We start from the raw sequence: 24,013 nt of genomic DNA, 5'->3' as shown, positions 1-24,013 counted from the left end.
TATAGGATTCCCTAAAGGTTAATTTGGTTGTTGAGTCTGTGGTGAAGAAGGGAAATGCAATGTTAGCATTCATTTCAAGAGGACTAGAATATAAAAGCAAGGATGTAATTCTGAGACTCCATAAAGCACTGGTAAGGCCTCTCTTGTGAGCTGTTTTGGGCCCCTTAACTTAAGAAGAGTTTTGAATGGTTTGTCAATATGAAGAGCATTTGCTCGCTCTGAGTTGTATTCACTGGAATTCAGAAAAATGAGGGGTGCCCTCATTGGAACTTATTAAATGGTGAAAGGCCTTGAAAGAGTGGATGTGGAGAGGATGTTTCCTATAGTGAGTGAGTCTAAGACCAGAGGACACAACCTCAGAGTAGAAGGATGTCCAGTTAGTACAGGGATGAGGAGGACAGCCTCGGAATACAGAGGCATCATATAAGAATGAAGATGAGGAGGAATTTCTTTAGCTAGAGAATGGTGAATCTATGGAATTCTTTGCCTCAGGCAGCTGTGGAGGCCAAGTCCTTCTGTATACTTAAGGCAGAGGTTGACAGATTCTTGATCGGTTAGGTCATGAAGGGATATAGGGAGATTGGAGGTGAGAGGAAAATTGGATCAGCCATGATGAAATGGCAGAGCAGACTTGATGGGCCAAATGGCTTAATTCTGCTCCTTTATCTTATGGTCTTATAGCCTTATAACAGGATCAATGAAAGAGCTTGTAGAGCATGGAATACAACAAAATGTGCAAATGTTCACATCCTATATGTGCTTACTGTCTTATTCTTGTTATCCTATATGTTCTTGTAATCCTATAAGTATGCTGGTTATCCTATATGCGCTGGCTATCCTATATATTCTTGTTATCCTATATGTGCTTGTTATCCTATATGTACTGCCTATCCTATATGTGCTTTCTATCTTATATGTGCTGGCTATCCTATATGTGCTTGTTATCCTATGTGTGCTGGTTATCCTATATGTGCTTGCCATTGTATATGTGCTTGCTATTTTATATGTGTTTGCTATCTTATGTGTGCCTTGTGATGTGTATGACTGTTGGTATTGTGTTTTGTATCTTGGCTCTGGAATAACACTGTTTTGTCTGGCTGCATGCATGGGTATTCATGTATGGTGGAATGACAAATAAACTTGAACTTGAACAATAACAGCAAAACAAGCCCCTCTCCTCTCACGTACCCATACCCAGATACAGGTCTCTGGCCCCAGGACAGGCTGCCTCCGTGCTTCCAGTCCTTGGCCCCAGATTGTCAGACTCACTGTTGTCAGGCCCCTGACTCCCGAACAATGCTCTCCACATGTCCATTCAACCCACCATGTCTCTGCAGTTGAAACTAATCCATTCTGCCTGTACAGGGTCCATCTCTCTCCATTCCCCACCTGTGTTCATTTCTGTATCGAACAGCCTCTTAAACACTGCTGTCACATCTTCCTCCACCAGCTTTCCTGGTGGCATATTCCAGGCCCCCACCAAATAACTCACTGTGCACCTCTCCTTTCACCTGCCCACCTCTCACCTTGAACGCACGCCTTCTACTGTCTGACCTTTCCACCCTAATGCAAGGAAAAAGATTCTGTCCAGCCTCGCACTGCCTTCAGACATGCATTAAAAGTGTGGTGGGAGGGGGGAGTTTAAAGAAGATATTTGGAGAAAGTTTATTTTTTTACAGAGAGTGGTGGGTGTTGGGGCAATACTGGAAGCAGATATGACAGCAATGATTATTTATTTAGAGATACACCGCGGAACAGGTGTAACGCTCAGCTATATCGGCTCGTATTTATCCAGGGGAAACCCCGTCTGCCGCCCGACCGTGTCTCCCGGTTGTGTCAGTTGCTGTGCAATGCCACCTGGTACAACCTCAAACATCAATCATCAGCCAGCACACAATGTACACTTTACAGATTACACTTCATAAATCTTACTAGGACTATGAGATTAATAGAGATACAATATAAAAGGAAAAGAAAAAGGCACCAGACTTACCAAAGTTCAGCTTCTTCGTGCACACACAGTTGGAGTTCAAATACCCGGGGTCTTCTCTCTTCACTCTGCGATCCACTCCGACCCCCTCGACTCGCCGCTCAGGAATACCCAAGGTGATCGAGCAGAGCGCTCCCAGCACGTCCATCTTACTCCCGGTCTCTCCTCCAAAAGCCCGCCAAAAACCCCCGTTTCCCAGCCGCATGAGACAGAATATCACCCCGACAAAGAATAACATGGACACCCATTTGTTCATTTGCTCTCTTATCGATGATATAACCCAAACAAGCTGCAGCGAGAGAACTTTCTCAGCATTTAACATAACAAAGAAGCCATTTTGATGAACATACGCTGTAACATAAAAGAAGAAACCCCTTACACAGGCCGAGACAGCAATGATTATTTATTTAGAGATACGGCACGGGACAGGCCCATCTGGTTCAATGAGCCTGCACTTCCCAGCAACCAATCTGGGGAGGAAAGGGGTTCAGCGTGGGGACTGGGGTCATGGGGAGAGCGTGATATAGAAACAGAATGGGTCTGTCTTCTTTGTACTAACAATAGATCATGTCATCAATGAGGAATCGATTGTATCGGCGATAGTGGTCTGAGGGACAACGTGATTAGCAGCTTGTTTGGTACAATGACCAATGAGGAGCCGAAAGATCGGGTAAGTTTCTTACGCAGAGACTGGTGAGTGCGTGGAATGGGCTGCCGGCAACGGTGGTGTAGGTGGATACCATTGGGTCTTTTAAGATACTCCTGGAGTACATAGAATAGTACAGCACAGTACAGGCCCTTCTGCCCACAATGTTGGGCTGACCCTCAAACCCTGCCTCCCATATAACCCCCCACCTTAAATTCCTCCATATACCTATCTGGTAGTCTCTTAAACTTCACTAGTGTATCTGCCTCCACCACTGACTCAGGCAGTGCATTCCACGCACCAACCACTCTCTGAATAAAAAACCTTCCTCTAATATCCCCCTTGAACTTCCCACCCCTTATCTTAAAGCCATGTCCTCTTGTAATGAGCAGTGGTGCCCTGGGGAAGAGGCGCTGGCTATCCACTCTATCTATTCCTCTTAATATCTTGTATACCTCTATCATGTCTCCTCTCATCCTCCTTCTCTCCAAAGAGTAAAGCCCTAGCTCCCTTAACCTCTGATCATAATGCATACTCTCTAAACCAGGCAGCATCCTGGTAAATCTCCTCTGTACCCTTTCCAATGTTTCCACATCCTTCCTATAGTGAGGCGACCAGAACTGGACACAGTATTCCAATTGTGGCCGAACCAGAGTTTTATAGAGCTGCATCATTACATCGCGACTCTTAAACTCTATCCCTCGACTTATGAAAGCTAACACCACATAAGCTTTCTTAACTACCCTATCCACCTGTGAGGCAACTTTCAGGAATCTGTGGACATGTACCCCGAGATCCCTCTGCTCCTCCACACTACCAAGTATCCTGCCATTTACTTTGTACTCTGCCTTGGAATTTGTCCTTCCAAAGTGTACCACCTCACACTTCTCTGGGTTGAACACCATCTGCCATTTCTCAGCCCACTTCTGCATCCTATCAATGTCTCTCTGCAATCCTTGACAATCCTCTATACTATCTACAAAACCACCAACCTTTGTGTCGTCTGCAAACTTGCCAACCCACCCTTCTACCCCCACATCCAGGTCGTTAATAAAAATCACGAAAAGTAGAGGTCCCAGAACCGATCCTTGTGGGACACCACTAGTCACAACCCTCCAATCCGAATGTACTCCCTCCACCACGACCCTCTGCCTTCTGCAGGAAAGACAATCCTGAATCCACCTGGCCAAATTTCCCTGGATCCCATACCTTCTGACTTTCTGAATAAGCCTACCGTGTGGAACCTTGTCAAATGCCTTACTAAGATCCATATAGATCACATCCACTACACTACCCTCATCTATATGCCTGGTCACCTCCTCAAAGAACTCTATCAGGCTTGTTAGACACAATCTGTCCTCACAAAGCCATGCTGACTGTCCCTGATCAGACCATGATTCTCTAAATGCCCATAGATCCTATCTCTAAGAACCTTTTCCAACAGCTTTCCCACCACAGACATAAGGCTCACTGGTCTATAATTACCCAGACTATCCCTACTACCTTTTCTGAACAAGGGGACAACATTCGCCTCCCTCCAATCCTCCGGTATGTTATAGTCCGGTCTGTGTAGTCCGTATTCCGGTTCACGGTCCGGTCCATTGACCCTTGCTCCAGGTTTTCCTATCTACCCTGTCTCTATTCTTGTTGAGCTAATTGAGGCAGCTGATGCTCGTTGGGGCTGGCTGCATAAATACCTTCAGAGACCAGGGCGTGGCTGCTGGATTGTTCTTGTCCTTACTCCTTGTATCCCTTCCCCTGCCTTCTGTTTCCTCGCCTGAAGCCCTGCCTTGTCCTGCCGGTAACTCTCGCCTCGCCTGAAGTTCTCGTCTCGTCTCGCCTTGCCTTGCCAGAAACCTCGCCTTGTCTTGCTGGTAATTCTCGCCTGCAGTCTCGTCCTGGAGCCGCCCTGTACCTAGCTCTCTTCCTGTCCCTTGCCTCTGCCCAGGTAAGCCAGGCTGTCTTGCTGTTACCTGTGGTTGGTTCTGTCCCTTCCTGTCCCTTGCCTCTGTCGGGTGGTGAACCGCGCCTGCCCGGGAGGAGCCAAGCCTCGCCTCAAGTCTCCTGCCTCCAGCCTCGCCTCGCCTCCAGCCTCCAGCCTGAAGACCCCCCGCCTCCAGCCTGAAGACCCCCCGCCTCCAGCCTGAAGACCCCCCGCCTCCAGCCTGAAGACCCCCGCCTCCAGCCTCCAGCCTCCAGCCTGAAGACCCCTGCCTCCAGCCTCCAGCCTCCAGCCTGAAGACCCCTGCCTCCAGCCTCCAGCCTGAAGACCCCTGCCTCCAGCCTCCAGCCTCCAGCCTGAAGACCCCTGCCTCCAGCCTCCAGCCTCCAGCCTGAAGACCCCCGCCTCCAGCCTCCAGCCTGAAGACCCCCGCCTCCTGCCTCCAGCCTCCAGCCTGAAGACCCCCGCCTCCTGCCTCCAGCCTCCAGCCTGAAGACCCCCGCCTCCTGCCTCCAGCCTGAAGACCCCCGCCTCCTGCCTCCAGCCTCCAGCCTGAAGACCCCCGCCTCCAGCCTCCAGCCTGAAGACCCCCGCCTCCAGCCTGAAGACCCCCACCTCCAGCCTGAAGACCCCCACCTCCAGCCTCCAGCCTGAAGACCCCAGCATCCTGCCTAGCCTCAAGCCTCTTGCCAAGCCAAGCCAAGTCTCTAGCCTTTAGCTTCAAGCCTGAAGTCTCCAGCCTCCTGCCTCCTGCCAAGCCTTGCCTCTTATCTCTAGCCTCAAGCCTGAAGGCTCTAGCCTCGTCCTTGCCTAGTTCTGGGGTCCGAGCCAGAGGCAAGATGCAGGTACTGGGTCCTTGTCCAGTCTCTGGCTCGGATTCCAACCCCAGGCTCCTAGCTCTCTTGTCCAGTCCTGTTCCAGGTTCCTGGTTTTCCTGTCCATGTCCTTGCCATCGCCCTGTATCCTAGTCCTGTCCCTAGTACTTCATTGTCTGTGTCTTGTACTTGGCTCCATTCCCAGCCACCGCCTTATGACACGGTACCATTCCCGTGGATAACTAGGACATAAAGATCCTAGCCAGAGGCTCAGCAATCTCTTCTCTTGCCTCATGGAGCAGCTTGGGAAATATTCCGTCAGGCCCCGGGGACTTATCCATCCTAATGTATTTTAATAACTCCAACACCTCCTCTCCCTTAATATCAGCATGCTCCAGAACATCAACCTCACTCATATTGTCCTCACCATCATCAAGTTCCCTCTCATTGGTGAATACCGAAGAGAAGTATTCACTGAGGACCTCGTTCACTTCCACAGCCTCCAGGCACATCTTCCCACCTTTATCTCTAATCGGTCCTACCTTCACTCTTGTCATCCTTTTGCGGTGACTAGTGGGGTACCGCAAGGCTCAGTGCTGGGACCCCAGTTGTTTACAATATATATTAATGACTTGGATGAGGGAATTAAATGCAGCATCTCCAAGTTTGCGGATGACACAAAGCTGGGTGGCAGTGTTAGCAGTGAGGAGGATGCTAAGAGGATGCAGGGTGACTTGGATAGGTTGGGTGAGTGGGCAAACTCATGGCAGATGCAATTTAATGTGGATAAATGTGAAGTTATCCACTTTGGTGGCAAAAATAGGAAAACAGATTATTATCTGAATGGTGGCCGATTAGGAAAAGGGGAGGTGCAACGAGACCTGGGTGTCATTATACACCAGTCATTGAAAGTGGGCATGCAGGTACAGCAGGCGGTGAAAAAGGCGAACGGTATGCTGGCATTTATAGCGAGAGGATTCGAGTACAGCAGCAGGGAGGTACTACTGCAGTTGTACAAGGCCTTGGTGAGACCACACCTGGAGTATTGTGTGCAGTTTTGGTCCCCTAATCTGAGGAAAGACATCTTTGCCATAGAGGGAGTACAAAGAAGGTTCACCAGATTGATTCCTGGGATGGCAGGTCTTTCATATGAAGAAAGACTGGATGAACTGGGCTTGTACTCGTTGGAATTTAGAAGATTGAGGGGGGATCTGATTGAAACGTATAAGATCCTAAAGGGATTGGACAGGCTAGATGCGGGAAGATTGTTCCCGATGTTGGGGAGGTCTAGAACGAGGGGTCACGGTTTGAGGATAGAGGGGAAGCCTTTTAGGACTGAGGTTAGGAAAAACTTCTTCACACAGAGAGTGGTGAATCTGTGGAATTCTCTGCCACAGCAAACTGTTGAGGCCAGTTCATTAGCTATGTTTAAAAGGAAGTTAGATATGGCCCTTGTGGCTACAGGGGTCAGGGGGTATGGAGGGAAGGCTGGGTTCTGAGTTGGATGATCAGCCATGATCATAATAAATGGCGGTGCAGGCTCGAAGGGCCGAATGGCCTACTCCTGCACCTATTTTCTATGTTTCTATGTTTCTATAATTGAAGAATGCCTTGGGGTTTTCCTTTACCCTACTTGCCAAGGCCTTCTCATGCCCCTTTCTTGCTCTTCTCAGCCCCGTCTAAACCTTTCTTGCTTCCCTATATTCCTCAATAGACCCATCTGATCCTTGCTTCCTAAACCTCATGTATGCTGCCTTCTTCTATCTGACTAGATTCTCCACCTCACTTTTCACCCATGGTTCCTTCACCCTACCATTCTTTATCTTCCTCACCGGGACAAATTTATCCCTAACATCCTGCAAGAGATCTCTAAACATTGACCACATGTCCATAGTACATTTCCCTGCAAAAACATCATCCCAATTCACACCTGCAAGTTCTAGCCTTATAGCCTCATAATTTGCCCTTCCCCAATTAAAAATGTTCCTGTCCTCTCTGATTTTATACTTTTCCATGATGATGTTAAAGGCCAGGGAGCAGTGGTCATTGTTGCCCAGATGCTCACCCACTGAAAGATTGTGACCTGACCTGGTTCATTACTTAATACTGCTTTCTGCTGAGTGTGAGCTATTCAAATCTTGATTGACTTGATTGCACAGTCCAACTGCCAAAACTGCCAGAATCTCTCGAGTCAAAGCCTCAAAGCTCCACTCCTTCACTGGTCCACTCACTCACTGGCTGCTTTCTACAGTACATGGAGCTTAGAAAAATAGAGGGCCTAGGTGATTTCTAAGGTAAGGACATGTTCAGTACAGCTTTGTGGGCTGAAGGGCCTGTATTGTGCTGTAGGTTTTCTGTGTTTCTATGTATCATCGATAGTGGTCTGAGTAACAACGTGATTGATGGTTTGTTTGGTACAATGATCAATGATGAACCTGTTGTATTGGTGCCAGTCCTGCCGAAGGGTCTCGTCCCGAAACATCAACTGTACTTTTTTCCATAGATGCTGCCTGGCCACTGAGTTCCTCCAGCTTTTTGTGTGTGTGTTGCTTGGATTTCTGGCATCTGCAGATCCTGTCTTGTTTGTGTATAGCTGCTAACGTTATATAAATTGCAGAAACAGTGTCTGGAGACTGGTTGGACTTGTGTGGATAGATCCACTGTATAAATTGGAATTGTAACCTTGCGTTGGCAGAGACGTGTGGAATGGCTCCCATGAATTCACGAAATAAAGGCGGTAACTAGCTTCGAGGTCTTTGCCTACTTTGTGTTTGATCAGTGCTAAATTCTCTAACAGAATCTGGCGATGAGGATGTGATTCCTATTACATAGGATCCCAACGAACCCATCCGAGAAACCTGCTTATCATCAAGATCGGACCAGGGTAGCCACCCGTGAGACTTGCTTGACAGACAGGAGTCAAGACCAGGGTAGGGAGCGGAGCTGCCCTATACAGGCCAGTGACCACCCTGAGTTCGGACTCAGTACAAGACAGTGTTTGGAAGAGTCCGAAGACCTCGAGATTAGAACCTGCTCCATTCGCCAGTGGAAAAGGCTAAGGTGATTAATATAGAGTAAGTGTTTATGTCCTTCTTGGAGAACAATTAACAGGTGGGTGAAATGTGTAACAGGAACACTAATCCCCAGAAATAACACTGCATGCTAGGACTTGGCCTACTGATCCCATAACGACAGCACCCACAACAACAACACCTGAACAAAGATAGAAAAACATAGGAAGATGAATCAGCTCTTAGGAGACCCGTTGGTTGTCCCGGGTTGAGTTGAAAATGGGAGATAGCAGACAGACTGTAACTTTTTCTCGTGATCTCTATGGGAGGATTGGTGTGGACTGGTGGGGACTAGCCTTGGGGTAGATCCTTTGGTCTAAAAGATTCAGTATAGGCAAAATGAAACAAAAGCTGGGGACGGAGATCCTAGGTGGCTAACCGACACTGGCATCCAAAGGTTAAACCCAAACAATGAGGAAGAACAGATTATGCAAAAGGCCGAGGTGTCCCCACCAGGTCCCTCAGCTCCAGACTATATCCTCGAATAGCATCCCCTCCCCCTTATCCAGAACTTCCGGATGATATAGAAATGGCTGTTGGGGTGTCCTGGCTTCGAGACCACCCAGCGCAGCGTTCACAACAGCAACAGCTGAGGGAACCGGCTGTGACAAGATCACAAACATCCTGGGCATGTGGGGCCGAGCCGGGGAGGGGTTGGTGAACAGCACAGACTCTCAGCTCCAGGCTCCTCGCGTAATGGTAGATAAATCCTGACCTGGAGCACCGCCTGGGCCTCCGTCCTCAACAGCAGTGTGGGGGCTTCAGAAAGGCGGCTCACCCCACTACCTGCCCAAGGGGCCGTCAGGCAGAAAAGCTGGCCTTTTCAGCAAAGCCAACACTGTGAGAAAGAGAAGAAAAATACTCAATTCCAGATCACCATCTTTAATTTTTTATTTAAAATCACAAAGATTTGTAAATACACAAAATGAGACTGTCAGGATCTGACGACAGGACAGTTGGGCAAAGACTGAAGAGTGAATGCTTGCACGGGCCCAGCTGTTTGTCCCGGAACTGTCCGGGTGCCATATTGACCCTGGCTCCACAGCACCACAGATCAGAACACCCCCATTGCACAAGGGTCAGATCACTCCAAAACAAATCCCAGTTCAGAAACAAGTACACCAACGGATCACGTATCAATGACCAGGTTTGCACAGTTCCAGACCGGACAAGGGTGTGGTCCTCCCTTCCGTCTCCTCCCCACCTACAGGAACTGCGCAAGCGCACCGCTGGCTGCACTGCTGGATTGGCTGGTGTGGGCAAAGCCTCAGAGGGAGGGAGTGTGTCACAGCAGAGATAGTGTGCTCTGCACACACACACACTCCGAAATGGTGCCTGCACCATGAGCAAAGGCAGTCACACACACGCACGCACGCACGCACGCGCACATACACACGTGCACTCACAGTACGCACACACTCACACATGGTACATATTCATTCACATGTACACAAAAAAACTGTACACACACACAACACATCATACACACACAGTGTCACACAGTGTCACACAGACACACAGACACACAGACACACAGACACACAGACACACAGACACACAGACACACAGACACACAGACACACAGACACACACCACACAGACACACAGACACACAGACACACACCACACACACCACACACACCAGAAGCAGCCCGGTTCCATTGGAACAAAATCTCCGGGACAGGAAAACACGAGTGGCAGGGCCAAGTGCATGGCCCTAATGATCTCCCACCTACTGCAGACGTCCAGCCCTGGAGAACCGGAAGTTGCCACCACCCCTCAACCCTTCAGCAGAAACCCAGCATCAGCCATACACCAAGCTGGCCCACAGGGGAGAAGAGAGCAGCCCTGGGGAGGTGGTCAGTCATCAGCGCTCAGTCGTGGAAGCGCTGGCAAGCCTTCTTCCACCTGCAGGCCGTACACCACTGGCTACGGTTCTCCACACCGTAGACTTTCCGGCATTTCTTCGCTTCACCGCGCACCTTCCTGCCAACGAGAGGAAAGCCAGGATTTACTCTTGGTCGGTAAAAAGCTGGCACAACATCCTGAGCCAAAGAGCCTCTGTTGTATTCTTCTACGAGTTTCAACACCCCATTATGGCTCCAGGAGTCCACCCATACTCCCCCTCCGTGTGAGGTCCAGTCACCTGATCACTCTCCCCTCCACAAACCCCCCCAGAGTCCTCAAGCAATCCAGCACAGATACAGGCCCATCAGCCCATCCACTCCATGCTAGCCACGATACACAACCAGCTGGTCCGAATTTCCTGTATTCAGCCCACATCCCTCCAAACTTGTACCTATCCAAGTGTTTCTCAAATGATACTATTGCACCCGAATCAACCACTAACTTTAGCATCTTGTTCCATCCACTACCACCCTCTGACATCTCGTTCCATCCACTCCCACCACCCTCCGACATCTCGTTCCATCCACTCCCACCATCTGACAGCTCGTTCCATCCACTCCCACCCTCGGACATCTCGTTCCATCCGCTCCCACCACCCTCTGACATCTCGTTCCACCCACTCCCACACTCTGACATCTCGTTCCATCCACTCCCACCCTCTGACATCGCGTTCCATCCACTCCCACCACCCTCTGACATCTCGTTCCATCCACTCCCACCCTCTGACATCTCGTTCCATCCACTCCCACCACCCTCTGACATCTCGTTCCATCCACTCCCATCTGACATCTCGTTCCATCCACTCCCACCACCCTCTGACATCTCGTTCCATCCACTCCCACCCTCCAGCATCTCGTTCCATCCACTCCCACCACCCTCTGACATCTCGTTCCATCCACTCCCACCACCCTCTGACATCTCGTTCCATCCACTCCCCCCACCCTCTGACATCTCGTTCCATCCACTCCTCCCACCCTCTGACATCTCGTTCCATCCACTCCCCCCACCCTCTGACATCTCGTTCCATCCACTCCCGTCTGACATCTCGTTCCATCCACTCCCACCCTCTGACATCTCGTTCCATCCACTCCCACCACCCTCTGACATCTCGTTCCATCCACTCCCACCCTCTGACATCTCGTTCCATCCACTCCCACCACCCTCTGACATCTCGTTCCATCCACTCCCACCACCCTCTGACATCTCGTTCCATCCACTCCCCCCACCCTCTGACATCTCGTTCCATCCACTCCTCCCACCCTCTGACATCTCGTTCCATCCACTCCCCCCACCCTCTGACATCTCGTTCCATCCACTCCCGTCTGACATCTCGTTCCATCCACTCCCACCCTCTGACATCTCGTTCCATCCACTCCCACCACCCTCTGACATCTCGTTCCATCCGCTCCCACCCTCTGACATCTCGTTCCATCCACTCCCACCCTCTGACATCTCGTTCCATCCACTCCCGTCTGACATCTCGTTCCATCCACTCCCACCCTCTGACATCTCGTTCCATCCACTCCCACCACCCTCTGACATCTCGTTCCATCCGCTCCCACCCTCTGACATCTCGTTCCATCCACTCCCACCCTCTGACATCTCGTTCCATCCGCTCCCACCCTCTGACATCTCGTTCCATCCGCTCCCACCCTCTGACATCTCGTTCCATCCGCTCCCACCACCCTCTGACATCTCGTTCCATCCGCTCCCACCACCCTCTGACATCTCGTTCCATCCACTCCCCCCACCCTCTGACATCTCGTTCCATCCACTCCCCCCACCCTCTGACATCTCGTTCCATCCACTCCCGTCTGACATCTCGTTCCATCCACTCCCACCCTCTGACATCTCGTTCCATCCACTCCCACCACCCTCTGACATCTCGTTCCATCCACTCCCACCCTCTGACATCTCGTTCCATCCGCTCCCACCCTCTGACATCTCGTTCCATCCACTCCCCCCACCCTCTGACATCTCGTTCCATCCACTCCCGTCCTCCAGCATCTCGTTCCATCCACTCCCACCCTCTGACATCTCGTTCCATCCACTCCCACCACCCTCTGACATCTCGTTCCATCCGCTCCCACCCTCTGACATCTCGTTCCATCCACTCCCACCCTCTGACATCTCGTTCCATCCGCTCCCACCCTCTGACATCTCGTTCCATCCACTCCCACCACCCTCTGACATCTCGTTCCATCCACTCCCACCACTCTCTGACATCTCGTTCCATCCACTCCCACCCTCTGACATCTCGTTCCATCCACTCCCACCCTCTGACATCTCGTTCCATCCGCTCCCACCCTCTGACATCTCGTTCCATCCGCTCCCACCCTCTGACATCTCGTTCCATCCACTCCCCCCACCCTCTGACATCTCGTTCCATCCACTCCCGTCCTCCAGCATCTCGTTCCATCCACTCCCACCCTCTGACATCTCGTTCCATCCACTCCCACCACCCTCTGACATCTCGTTCCATCCGCTCCCACCCTCTGACATCTCGTTCCATCCACTCCCACCCTCTGACATCTCGTTCCATCCGCTCCCACCCTCTGACATCTCGTTCCATCCACTCCCACCACCCTCTGACATCTCGTTCCATCCACTCCCACCACTCTCTGACATCTCGTTCCATCCACTCCCACCCTCTGACATCTCGTTCCATCCACTCCCACCCTCTGACATCTCGTTCCATCCGCTCCCACCCTCTGACATCTCGTTCCATCCGCTCCCACCCTCTGACATCTCGTTCCATCCACTCCCCCCACCCTCTGACATCTCGTTCCATCCACTCCCGTCCTCCAGCATCTCGTTCCATCCACTCCCACCCTCTGACATCTCGTTCCATCCACTCCCACCACCCTCTGACATCTCGTTCCATCCACTCCCACCCTCTGACAGCTCGTTCCATCCACTCCCACCACTCTCTGACATATCGTTCCATCCGCTCCCACCCTCTGACATCTCGTTCCATCCACTCCCGTCCTCCAGCATCTCGTTCCATCCACTCCCACCCTCTGACATCTCGTTCCATCCACTCTCACCACCCTCTGACATCTCGTTCCATCCACTCCCACCCTCTGACATCTCGTTCCATCCGCTCCCACCCTCTGACATCTCGTTCCATCCACTCCCCCCACCCTCTGACATCTCGTTCCATCCACTCCCGTCCTCCAGCATCTCGTTCCATCCACTCCCACCCTCTGACATCTCGTTCCATCCACTCCCACCACCCTCTGACATCTCGTTCCATCCGCTCCCACCCTCTGACATCTCGTTCCATCCACTCCCACCCTCTGACATCTCGTTCCATCCGCTCCCACCCTCTGACATCTCGTTCCATCCACTCCCACCACCCTCTGACATCTCGTTCCATCCACTCCCACCACTCTCTGACATCTCGTTCCATCCACTCCCACCCTCTGACATCTCGTTCCATCCACTCCCCCCACCCTCTGACATCTCGTTCCATCCACTCCCACCACTCTCTGACATCTCGTTCCATCCACTCCCACCCTCTGACATCTCGTTCCATCCACTCCCACCCTCTGACATCTCGTTCCATCCACTCCCACCCTCTGACATCTCGTTCCATCCGCTCCCACCCTCTGACATCTCGTTCCATCCGCTCCCACCCTCCGACATCTCGTTCCATCCACTCCCACCACTCTCTGACATATCGTTCCATCCGCTCCCACCCTCTGACATCTCGTTCCATCCGCTCCCACCCTCTGACATCTCGTTCCATCCACTCCCACCACTCTCTGACATCTCGTTTCATCCGCTCCCACCCTCCGACATCTCGTTCCATCCGCTCCCACCCTCCGACATCTCGTTCCATCCGCTCCCACCCTCCGACATCTCGTTCCATCCACTCCCCCCACCCTCTGACATCTCGTTCCATCCACTCCCGTCCTCCAGCATCTCGTTCCATCCACTCCCACCCTCTGACATCTCGTTCCATCCACTCCCACCACCCTCTGACATCTCGTTCCATCCGCTCCCACCCTCTGACATCTCGTTCCATCCACTCCCACCCTCTGACATCTCGTTCCATCCGCTCCCACCCTCTGACATCTCGTTCCATCCACTCCCACCACCCTCTGACATCTCGTTCCATCCACTCCCACCACTCTCTGACATCTCGTTCCATCCACTCCCACCCTCTGACATCTCGTTCCATCCACTCCCACCCTCTGACATCTCGTTCCATCCGCTCCCACCCTCTGACATCTCGTTCCATCCGCTCCCACCCTCTGACATCTCGTTCCATCCACTCCCCCCACCCTCTGACATCTCGTTCCATCCACTCCCGTCCTCCAGCATCTCGTTCCATCCACTCCCACCCTCTGACATCTCGTTCCATCCACTCCCACCACCCTCTGACATCTCGTTCCATCCACTCCCACCCTCTGACAGCTCGTTCCATCCACTCCCACCACTCTCTGACATATCGTTCCATCCGCTCCCACCCTCTGACATCTCGTTCCATCCACTCCCGTCCTCCAGCATCTCGTTCCATCCACTCCCACCCTCTGACATCTCGTTCCATCCACTCCCACCACCCTCTGACATCTCGTTCCATCCACTCCCACCCTCTGACATCTCGTTCCATCCGCTCCCACCCTCTGACATCTCGTTCCATCCACTCCCCCCACCCTCTGACATCTCGTTCCATCCACTCCCGTCCTCCAGCATCTCGTTCCATCCACTCCCACCCTCTGACATCTCGTTCCATCCACTCCCACCACCCTCTGACATCTCGTTCCATCCGCTCCCACCCTCTGACATCTCGTTCCATCCACTCCCACCCTCTGACATCTCGTTCCATCCGCTCCCACCCTCTGACATCTCGTTCCATCCACTCCCACCACCCTCTGACATCTCGTTCCATCCACTCCCACCACTCTCTGACATCTCGTTCCATCCACTCCCACCCTCTGACATCTCGTTCCATCCACTCCCACCACCCTCTGACATCTCGTTCCATCCACTCCCACCACTCTCTGACATCTCGTTCCATCCACTCCCACCCTCTGACATCTCGTTCCATCCACTCCCACCCTCTGACATCTCGTTCCATCCACTCCCACCCTCTGACATCTCGTTCCATCCGCTCCCACCCTCTGACATCTCGTTCCATCCGCTCCCACCCTCCGACATCTCGTTCCATCCACTCCCACCACTCTCTGACATATCGTTCCATCCGCTCCCACCCTCTGACATCTCGTTCCATCCACTCCCACCACTCTCTGACATCTCGTTTCATCCGCTCCCACCCTCCGACATCTCGTTCCATCCGCTCCCACCCTCCGACATCTCGTTCCATCCGCTCCCACCCTCCGACATCTCGTTCCATCCGCTCCCACCCTCCGACATCTCGTTCCATCCGCTCCCACCCTCCGACAGCTCGTTCCATCCGCTCCCACCCTCTGACATCTCGTTCCATCCACTCCCACCCTCCGACATCTCGTTCCATCCACTCCCACCCTCTGACATCTCGTTCCATCCACTCCCACCCTCTGACATCTCGTTCCATCCACTCCCACCACCCTCTGACATCTCGTTCCATCTCCTCACCACCCTCTGTGTGAAAAATTGTTGTCTCTCGGGTTCCTTTTAAATCTTAACCCTCTCACTGTAAGCCTATATCTCCTAGTTCTGGACTCCTCTATCTTGGAGAAAAGACTGCAAACTTTTAGCTTATCTGTATAATGTCATGAACTCTAAGGTCACCCCTCATTCTCCTACATTCCAAGAATAAGGATTCAGGCTGACCAACCACTCCCATTAATTCGGTCCGTCTCATCCTTGCAGCATTCTCATAAATCTTCTCTCTCCAGTTTAACCACAACAGGATGGCCAAAGCATAGCACTGTACTGAGTCTTACCACCCCTCCCACCCCCATACAGGTCATACATTGCCTCAAAAAAGTATTCATCCCCTTGGAAGTTTTCATCTTTTATTGTTTTACAACATTGAATCACAGTGAATTTAATTTGGCTTTTTTGACACTGATCAACAGAAAAAGTCTCTTGTGTCAAAGTGAAAGCAGATCTCTACAAAGTGATCTAAATTAATTTCAAATATAAAACACAAAATAATTGATCACATCAGTATTTATCCCCTTTAATATAACACCAAATCATCACTGATGCAGCCAGTTGGTTTTAGAAGTCAATTATCTTATCTTATTTCATTTCATAATTCAATTTTCTTTCTACATGGTTGATTTGGAATAAGGGATACTGTGATCATATTACTGTGATTTAAATGTAAAGCAATTCGTATTACTTATTTGTATCCTTATGAATTTTGTATTTGTATTTATGCAATTTATATAATAATAAAAGTATTGAAAGAGAAGTCACATGATTGATAAGTTAAATGGAGATCTGTTTTTGGAGATTTTTGTACAGTCGAGGTGTTTCAATTGACTGTAGTAAAAATATACCTGTATCTGGAAGGTCCATCTGCTGGTGAGTCAATATCCTGGCAAAAACTACACCATGAAGACCAAAGAATACTCCAACAACTCCATGAAAAGATTATTGAAAAGTACAAGTCAGGAGAGGGATACAAGAATATTTCCAAGTCATTGAATATCGTTTAGAGAACAGATAATCATCAAGAAATGGAAAGAATTTGGCACAGCTGTACATCTGCCTGGAGCAGGCTGTCCTCAAAACATGAGTGACCGTGCAAGAAGGGGACCAGTGAGGGAGGACACCAAGAGACCCATGACAACTCTGGAGGAGTTACAAGTTTTAGTGACTGAGATAGGAGAGACTGCGCATACAACAACAGTGACCCAGGTTCTTCACCAGTTGCAGCTTTTTGGGAGAGCGGCAAAGAGAAAGCCATTGTTGGAAAAAAAAACTCACATGAAATCTCAGCTAGAGATAGCCAGAATGTATATGGGTGACTCCGAAATCAGCTGGAAGGTGGTTCTATGGCCTGATGAAACCAAAATTGCATTTTTGGCCATCAGACTAAAAGCAATGTTTGGTGTAAGACAAACACTGCACATCATCAAAAACACACCATCCCTATTGTGAAGCATGGTGGTGGCTGCATCATGCTGTGGGGATGCTTCACTGCAGCAGGCCCTGGAAGGTTTGTGAAGGTAGAGGGTAAAATGAATGCAGCAAAATACAGGGAAGTCCTGGAGGAAAACCTGATGCAGTCTGCAAGAGAACTGTGATTTGGAAGAAGATTTATTTTCCAGCAAAACAATGACCTCAAGCATAAAGCCAAAGCTACACAGGAATGGCTTAAAAACAACAAAGTTAATGTCCTGGAGTGGCCAAGTCAGAGTCCAGTCCTCAATCCAATTGAGAATTTGTGGCTGGACTTGAAAAGGGCTGTTCACTCACGATCCCCATGCAATCTGACAGAGATTGAGCAGTTTGGTAAAGAAGAATGGGGGAAAATTTCAGTGTCCAGATGTGCAGAGCTGATAGAGATCTGTCCACACAGACTCAAGGCTGTAATTGCTGCCAAAGGTGCATCTACTAAATACTGAGTTGAAGGGGGTGAGTAATTATGCAATCAATTATTCTGTGTTTTATATTTGTAATAAATTTAGATCACTTCGTAGAGATCTGTTTTCACTTTGACACGGAGAAGCCTTTTCTTGTTGATCAGTGTCAAAAAAGCCAAATTAAATCCACTGTGATTCAATGTTGTAAAACAATAAAACACGAGAACTTCCAAGGGGGTGAATACTTTTTAAAGGCTCTGTAAATCAGAAGTGCTGTATATGCAGTACTCCAGTATTGTCAAACACCCCACCATCCTTCCCACAATCTCTTTGACCTCCTGACATCATGCAGAAGGTACCACAGTGTAAGAACCAGAACTGTCCAGATAAGTATCAGATTCTATCCCTGGGCTGTTAGACTTCTTAGCAACCTGCTGTCACCCAGTACACATGGTCAGTCACCTTCCCCACCCAACTCTTCTTTGTTCTCTTGAAACATTCTTCAATCGGCTGAGTAACAGCTTCATCCCCAGGCTGTCAGACTTGTTAACACCAGGAATTCTGCAGATGCTGGAATTTCAAGCAACACACATCAAAATTGCTGGTGAACGCAGCAGGCCAGGCAGCATCTCTAGGAAGAGGTACAGTCCTGACCCTTCGTCAGGACTAACTGAAGGAAGAGTTAGTAGGAGATTTGAAAGTGGAAGGGGGAGGGGGAGGGGTGATCCGAAATGATAGGAGAAGACAGGAGGGGGAGGGATGGAGCCAAGAGCTGGACAGGTGATAGGCAAAGGGGATACGAGAGGATCATGGGACAGGAGGCCCAGGGAGAAAGAAAAGGCGGTGGGGGGGAAACCCAGAGGATGGGCAAGAGGTATATTCAGAGGGACAGAGGGAGAAAAAGGAGAGTGAGAGAAAGAATGTGTGCATAAAAATAAGTAACAGATGGGGTACGAGGGGGAGGTGGGGCCTTAGCGGAAGTTAGAGAAGTCGATGTTCATGCCATCAGGTTGGAGGCTACCCAGACGGAATATAAGGTGTTGTTCCTCCAACCTGAGTGTGGCTTCATCTTTACAGTAGAGGAGGCTGCGGATAGACATGTCAGAATGGGAATGGGATGTGGAATTAAAATGTGTGGCCACTGGGAGATCCTGCTTTCTCTGGCGGACAGAGAACATCCTGCTGTCACCCAGTACGCATGTTCAGTCACCTCCCCCCACCCACCAACTCACAGACACACTCCCATCCTGCTTGGGTCACTTTTCATCTTTTATCGCTGCTGTTTCACATTTCTGTACGACTGCTTGGTTTATTATAACAGTGTCAGTGACATCATCCTGTTTCTCATAAACACGCACCTCACACTTTCTATCAACCTGTCAATCTGCAGGTCACGGTGCCCAGGGACTTGAGCGAACATTATTGTGTGCTGGATCGTAAGCACAGTATACGTGCTGTGTGTGACTGTCTGCCCGCTGGCCCCCGAGGGAACTGTTTCACTTACATGAATACACGTGTATGGTTAAATGACTGCGCTCCGAGGCGAGCGAGAGCTCAGTGTCGACTGCCTTCCTGCTGATCGCTGCAGGAGAAGGAAGCTCTGAGCGGCCTGTCGCTGTTGTAGCTGGACTGTGGGGTGCCCCTCTCTGTCGGCATTAGAGGATGGTATCCATCATCCATGGAATGTGCATTTTTCCAGACTTATGGTCTTTAAATTCTGTGTTTATCACCCGTTCCTTTTCCGTTTTGTTGAGTGAGGGGAGGGTGTTGGGGGTTGATGTTCTGCTAGTTTCTTTATGTGGGGGGAGCGGTTGTCTTTCCAATTCCATTTTGCGTGGGAGGAGGGGGGTTTTGGGGGGTTGATGATTGAGATGTTTTATTTTGTATGAGTGTGAGTTTGGGGGGGTTTGGGGGGTTGATGATTGAGATGTCATTTTATTTTGCATGGGGGGGTGAGTTTGAGGGGGTTTTGGGGTTGATAATTGAGATGGGGGATGGGTTTGATGTTTCTCTCTGAAGGACTTCCATGTTCTTTCTTTGTTTTGTGGCTATCTGGAGGAGACAAAGCTCAGAGGTGTATATGGATACGTACTTTGACAATAAAAGAATCTTTGAAAATTTCAACTTGATCGTAGCCTCGCCAATTACTTATACAACTGCCCTTCCTTCACTTACTTGCCTCCGTGGAGTATTGCAGGCGAGGATGCGAATACGATCCGCGGTTTCAGCAGAGCCTCCTGTGGCGGACTGCACAAACTGACAAGCATGAAGCTGCGGCCGGACTCCGGGGAGGCCTGGGAATGAAGGAGAGTGGATCACAGTGTTGGTCAGATCAGAGACCCCATGTAAACCTCAAGCTGAGGCCTAAACTCAATACACAGGCCACGGGTTCAATCGACAATTGAACAGAGGGATGTCCATAAAACAGGGAGATGACCATAGAACAGGGGGATGTTCATTGAACAGGGGGATGTCCATAGAACAGAGAGATGTCCATTGAACAGGGGATGTCCATAGAACAGGGGATGACCATAGAACAGGGGGATGTCCATTGAACAGGGGATGACCATAGAACAGAGGGATGTCCATAAAACAGGGAGATGACCATAGAACAGGGGGATGTCCATAGAACAGAGAGATGTCCATTGAACAGGGGATGTCCATAGAAGAGGGGATGACCATAGAACAGGGGGATGTCCATTGAACAGGGGATGACCATAGAACAGGGGATGACCATAGAACAGAGGGATGTCCATAGAACAGGGGCTAACCATAGAACAGGGGGATGTCCATAGAACAGGGGATGTCCATAGAACAGGGGATGTCCATAGAACAGAGGGATGACCATAGAACAGGGGGATGTCCATAGAACAGGGGATGACCATAGAACAGGGGGATGTCCATAGAACAGGGATGACCATAGAACAGGGGATGACCATAGAACAGAGGGATGTCCATAGAACAGGGGCTAACCATAGAACAGGGGGATGTCCATAGAACAGGGGATGTCCATAGAACAGGGGATGTCCATAGAACAGAGGGATGACCATAGAACAGGGGGATGTCCATAGAACAGGGATGACCATAGAACAGGGGGATGACCATAGAACAGGGGGATGACCATAGAACAGGGATGACCATAGAACAGAGGGATGTCCATAGAACAGGGGATGACCATAGAACAGAGGGATGACCATAGAACAGGGGGATGTCCATAGAACAGGGGATGACCATAGAACAGGGGGATGTCCATAGAACAGGGGATGACCATAGAACAGGGGGATGTCCATAGAACAGAGGGATGTCCATAGAACAGAGGGATGTCCATTGAACAGGGGGATGACCATAGAACAGGGGGATGTCCATAGAACAGAGGGATGTCCATAGAACAGAGGGATGTCCATTGAACAGGGGGATGACCATCGAACAGGGGGATGTCCATAGAACAGGGGGATGTCCATAGAACAGAGGGATGTCCATTGAACAGGGGGATGTCCATAGAACAGGGGATGACCATAGAACAGGGGATGACCATAGAACAGGGGGATGTCCATAGAACAGGGGGATGTCCATAGAACAGAGAGATGTCCATTGAACAGGGGGATGTCCATTGAACAGGGGGATGTCCATAGAACAGAGAGATGTCCATTGAACAGGGGGATGACCATAGAACAGGGGGATGTCCATAGAACAGGGATGACCATAGAACAGGGGGATGACCATAGAACAGGGGGATGCCCATAGAACAGGGATGACCATAGAACAGGGGATGACCATAGAACAGGGGGATGACCATAGAACAGGGATGACCATAGAACAGAGGGATGTCCATAGAACAGGGGATGTCCATAGAACAGGGGATGACCATAGAACAGAGGGATGACCATAGAACAGGGGGATGTCCATAGAACAGGGGATGACCATAGAACAGGAGGATGTCCATAGAACAGAGGGATGTCCATAGAACAGAGGGATGTCCATTGAACAGGGGGATGTCCATAGAACAGGGGGAAGTCCATAGAACAGAGGGATGTCCATTGAACAGGGGGATGACCATAGAACAGGGGGATGTCCATAGAACAGAGGGATGTCCATTGAACAGGGGGATGTCCATAGAACAGGGGGATGTCCATAGAACAGGGGATGACCATAGAACAGGGGATGACCATAGAACAGGGGGATGTCCATAGAACAGGGGGATGTCCATAGAACAGAGGGATGTCCATTGAACAGGGGGATGTCCATTGAACAGAGGGATGTCCATCGAACAGGGGGATGTCCATTGAACAGGGGGATGTCCATAGAACAGAGAGATGTCCATTGAACAGGGGGATGACCATAGAACAGGGGATGTCCATAGAACAGGGAGATGACCATAGAACAGGGGGATGTCCATTGAACAGGGGGATGACCATAGAACAGGGGGATGTCCATAGAACAGGGGGATGTCCATAGAACAGGGGGATGACCATAGAACAGGGGGATATCCATTGAACATAGGGATGTCCATAGAACAGAGAGATGTCCATAGAACAGGGGGATGACCATAGAACAGGGGGATGTCCATAGAACAGGGGGATGTCCATAGAACAGGGGGATGACCATAGAACAGGGGGATGTCCATAGAACAGGGGGATGACCATAGAACAGGGGGATGTCCATAGAACAGGGGGATGACCATAGAACAGGGGGATGTCCATAGAACAGGGGGATGTCCATAGAACAGGGGGATGACCATAGAACAGGGGGATGTCCATAGAACAGGGGGATGACCATAGAACAGGGGGATGTCCATAGAACAGGGGGATGACCATAGAACAGGGGGATGTCCATAGAACAGGGGGATGACCATAGAACAGGGGGATGTCCATTGAACAGGGGGATGTCCATTGAACAGGGGGATGTCCATTAAGAACATAGGTGAGGAACAACTTTTACAGCCAGTTGGGTGGGGGGATCTGTGGAATTCAATGCCACAGGCGGCTGAGGAGGCCATGGTACATCTAAAGCAGAGGCTCGTGGGTTCTTCATTAGTCAGGGTGTCAAATTTTATGGAGAGAATGGATTTGAGAGGGATAATAAATCAGCCATGATGGAATGGTGGAACAGATTCGATGGGAAGAATGGCCTGATTCTGCTCCTGTGTCTTGTTGTCGAGCCCAGATCAGGATAGTACAGGAACAGGAAGTTCAGCCCATCCTGTCTGTGCCAACAATGATGCCCAGTTAAACTAACCCTGTCTGCCTGCACATGGTCTATATCCCTCCATTCCCTCCCTGTTCATATGCCTATCTAAAAACCTCAAACAGCACTGCCCTCTCTGCCTCCACCACCGCCCCGGCAGAATGTTCCAGGCAGCCTCCACCGTGTGTCAACGAAAACACTGCCCCACACATCTCCTTCAAGCTGCTCCCCCTCTCCTTCAATAAACACCCTGAAGAATTTGACATTCCAACCCAGGGGAAAGTTGACAAGGTGAGGTCTCTCCTCCCTCAAGCCCAGGAGAATGAGGGGAGATTTGATAGAGGCATACAAAATTAGGAGGGGTATAGATAGGGTAAATGCAAGGAGGTTCTTCCCTCTGAGGTAGAGTGAGACCAGAACTGGAGGTCGTGGGTTAAGGGTGAAAGGTGAAATGTTTAAGGGGAACATGAGGGGGAACCTCTTCCTTCAGAGATGGTGAGAATGTGGAACGAGCTGCCAGGGAAGTGTGGATGTGGGTTTGATTGCAACATTTAAGAGAAGTTTGGATAGGTGCATGGATGAGAGGGCTATGGAGGGTTTGGTCTGGGTGCGGGTCAATGGGACGGATCAGAAGATCAGGCTGACGTGGCCTGGTTCTGTGTTGTAGCCCTCTATGACTCTATGACCTTGTCTACTCTTTCTAAGCCTCTCATAATCTTATAAACCTCTATCAGATCTCCTCTCAGCCTCCGTCAATCCAAGTTTATCTGGCCTCTCACAGCACACACCCTGTAATCCAGATAGCATCCTGGTGAACCTCTCCTGAACCCTCCCCAAAGCCTTCCTTTAATCAACACACAGGCCGCTGGGATCTCCAAATGATACAGAGAGTCGGGGATCTGTGTTTGATACGCGGGCCTGGGGCCACCATTGCATAGGCCACCCAGGTCTACAGGGTCAAGGGTTGCTG

At 50.4% G+C, this 24,013-nt stretch overlaps 1 protein-coding gene across 3 annotated transcripts in view; it reads right to left on the bottom strand.

The window, feature by feature from the left end:
• Positions 1–9,346: 9,346 nt before the first annotated feature.
• The window catches only part of LOC134350337 (zinc finger protein 395-like), a 41,452-nt gene continuing 26,785 nt past the window's right edge, over positions 9,347–24,013 (bottom strand). For all 3 annotated transcript variants that reach the window (XM_063055397.1, XM_063055400.1, XM_063055398.1), the window contains exons 7-8: positions 20,035–20,153; positions 9,347–10,450 (exon numbers count right to left, since the gene is read on the bottom strand). In XM_063055397.1, the coding sequence (XP_062911467.1) occupies positions 10,339–10,450; positions 20,035–20,153 (231 nt within the window). In that variant the 3' untranslated portion in view covers positions 9,347–10,338. The remainder of the gene's footprint in view (positions 10,451–20,034; positions 20,154–24,013) is intronic.

This window comes from Mobula hypostoma, chromosome 8 (assembly GCF_963921235.1).
Source record: "Mobula hypostoma chromosome 8, sMobHyp1.1, whole genome shotgun sequence".
In the NCBI taxonomy this organism is placed as follows: Eukaryota; Metazoa; Chordata; class Chondrichthyes; order Myliobatiformes; family Myliobatidae; genus Mobula; species Mobula hypostoma.
Note: the sequence above shows the minus strand (reverse complement) of the source record. Positions and strands in the feature narration are given on the sequence as shown.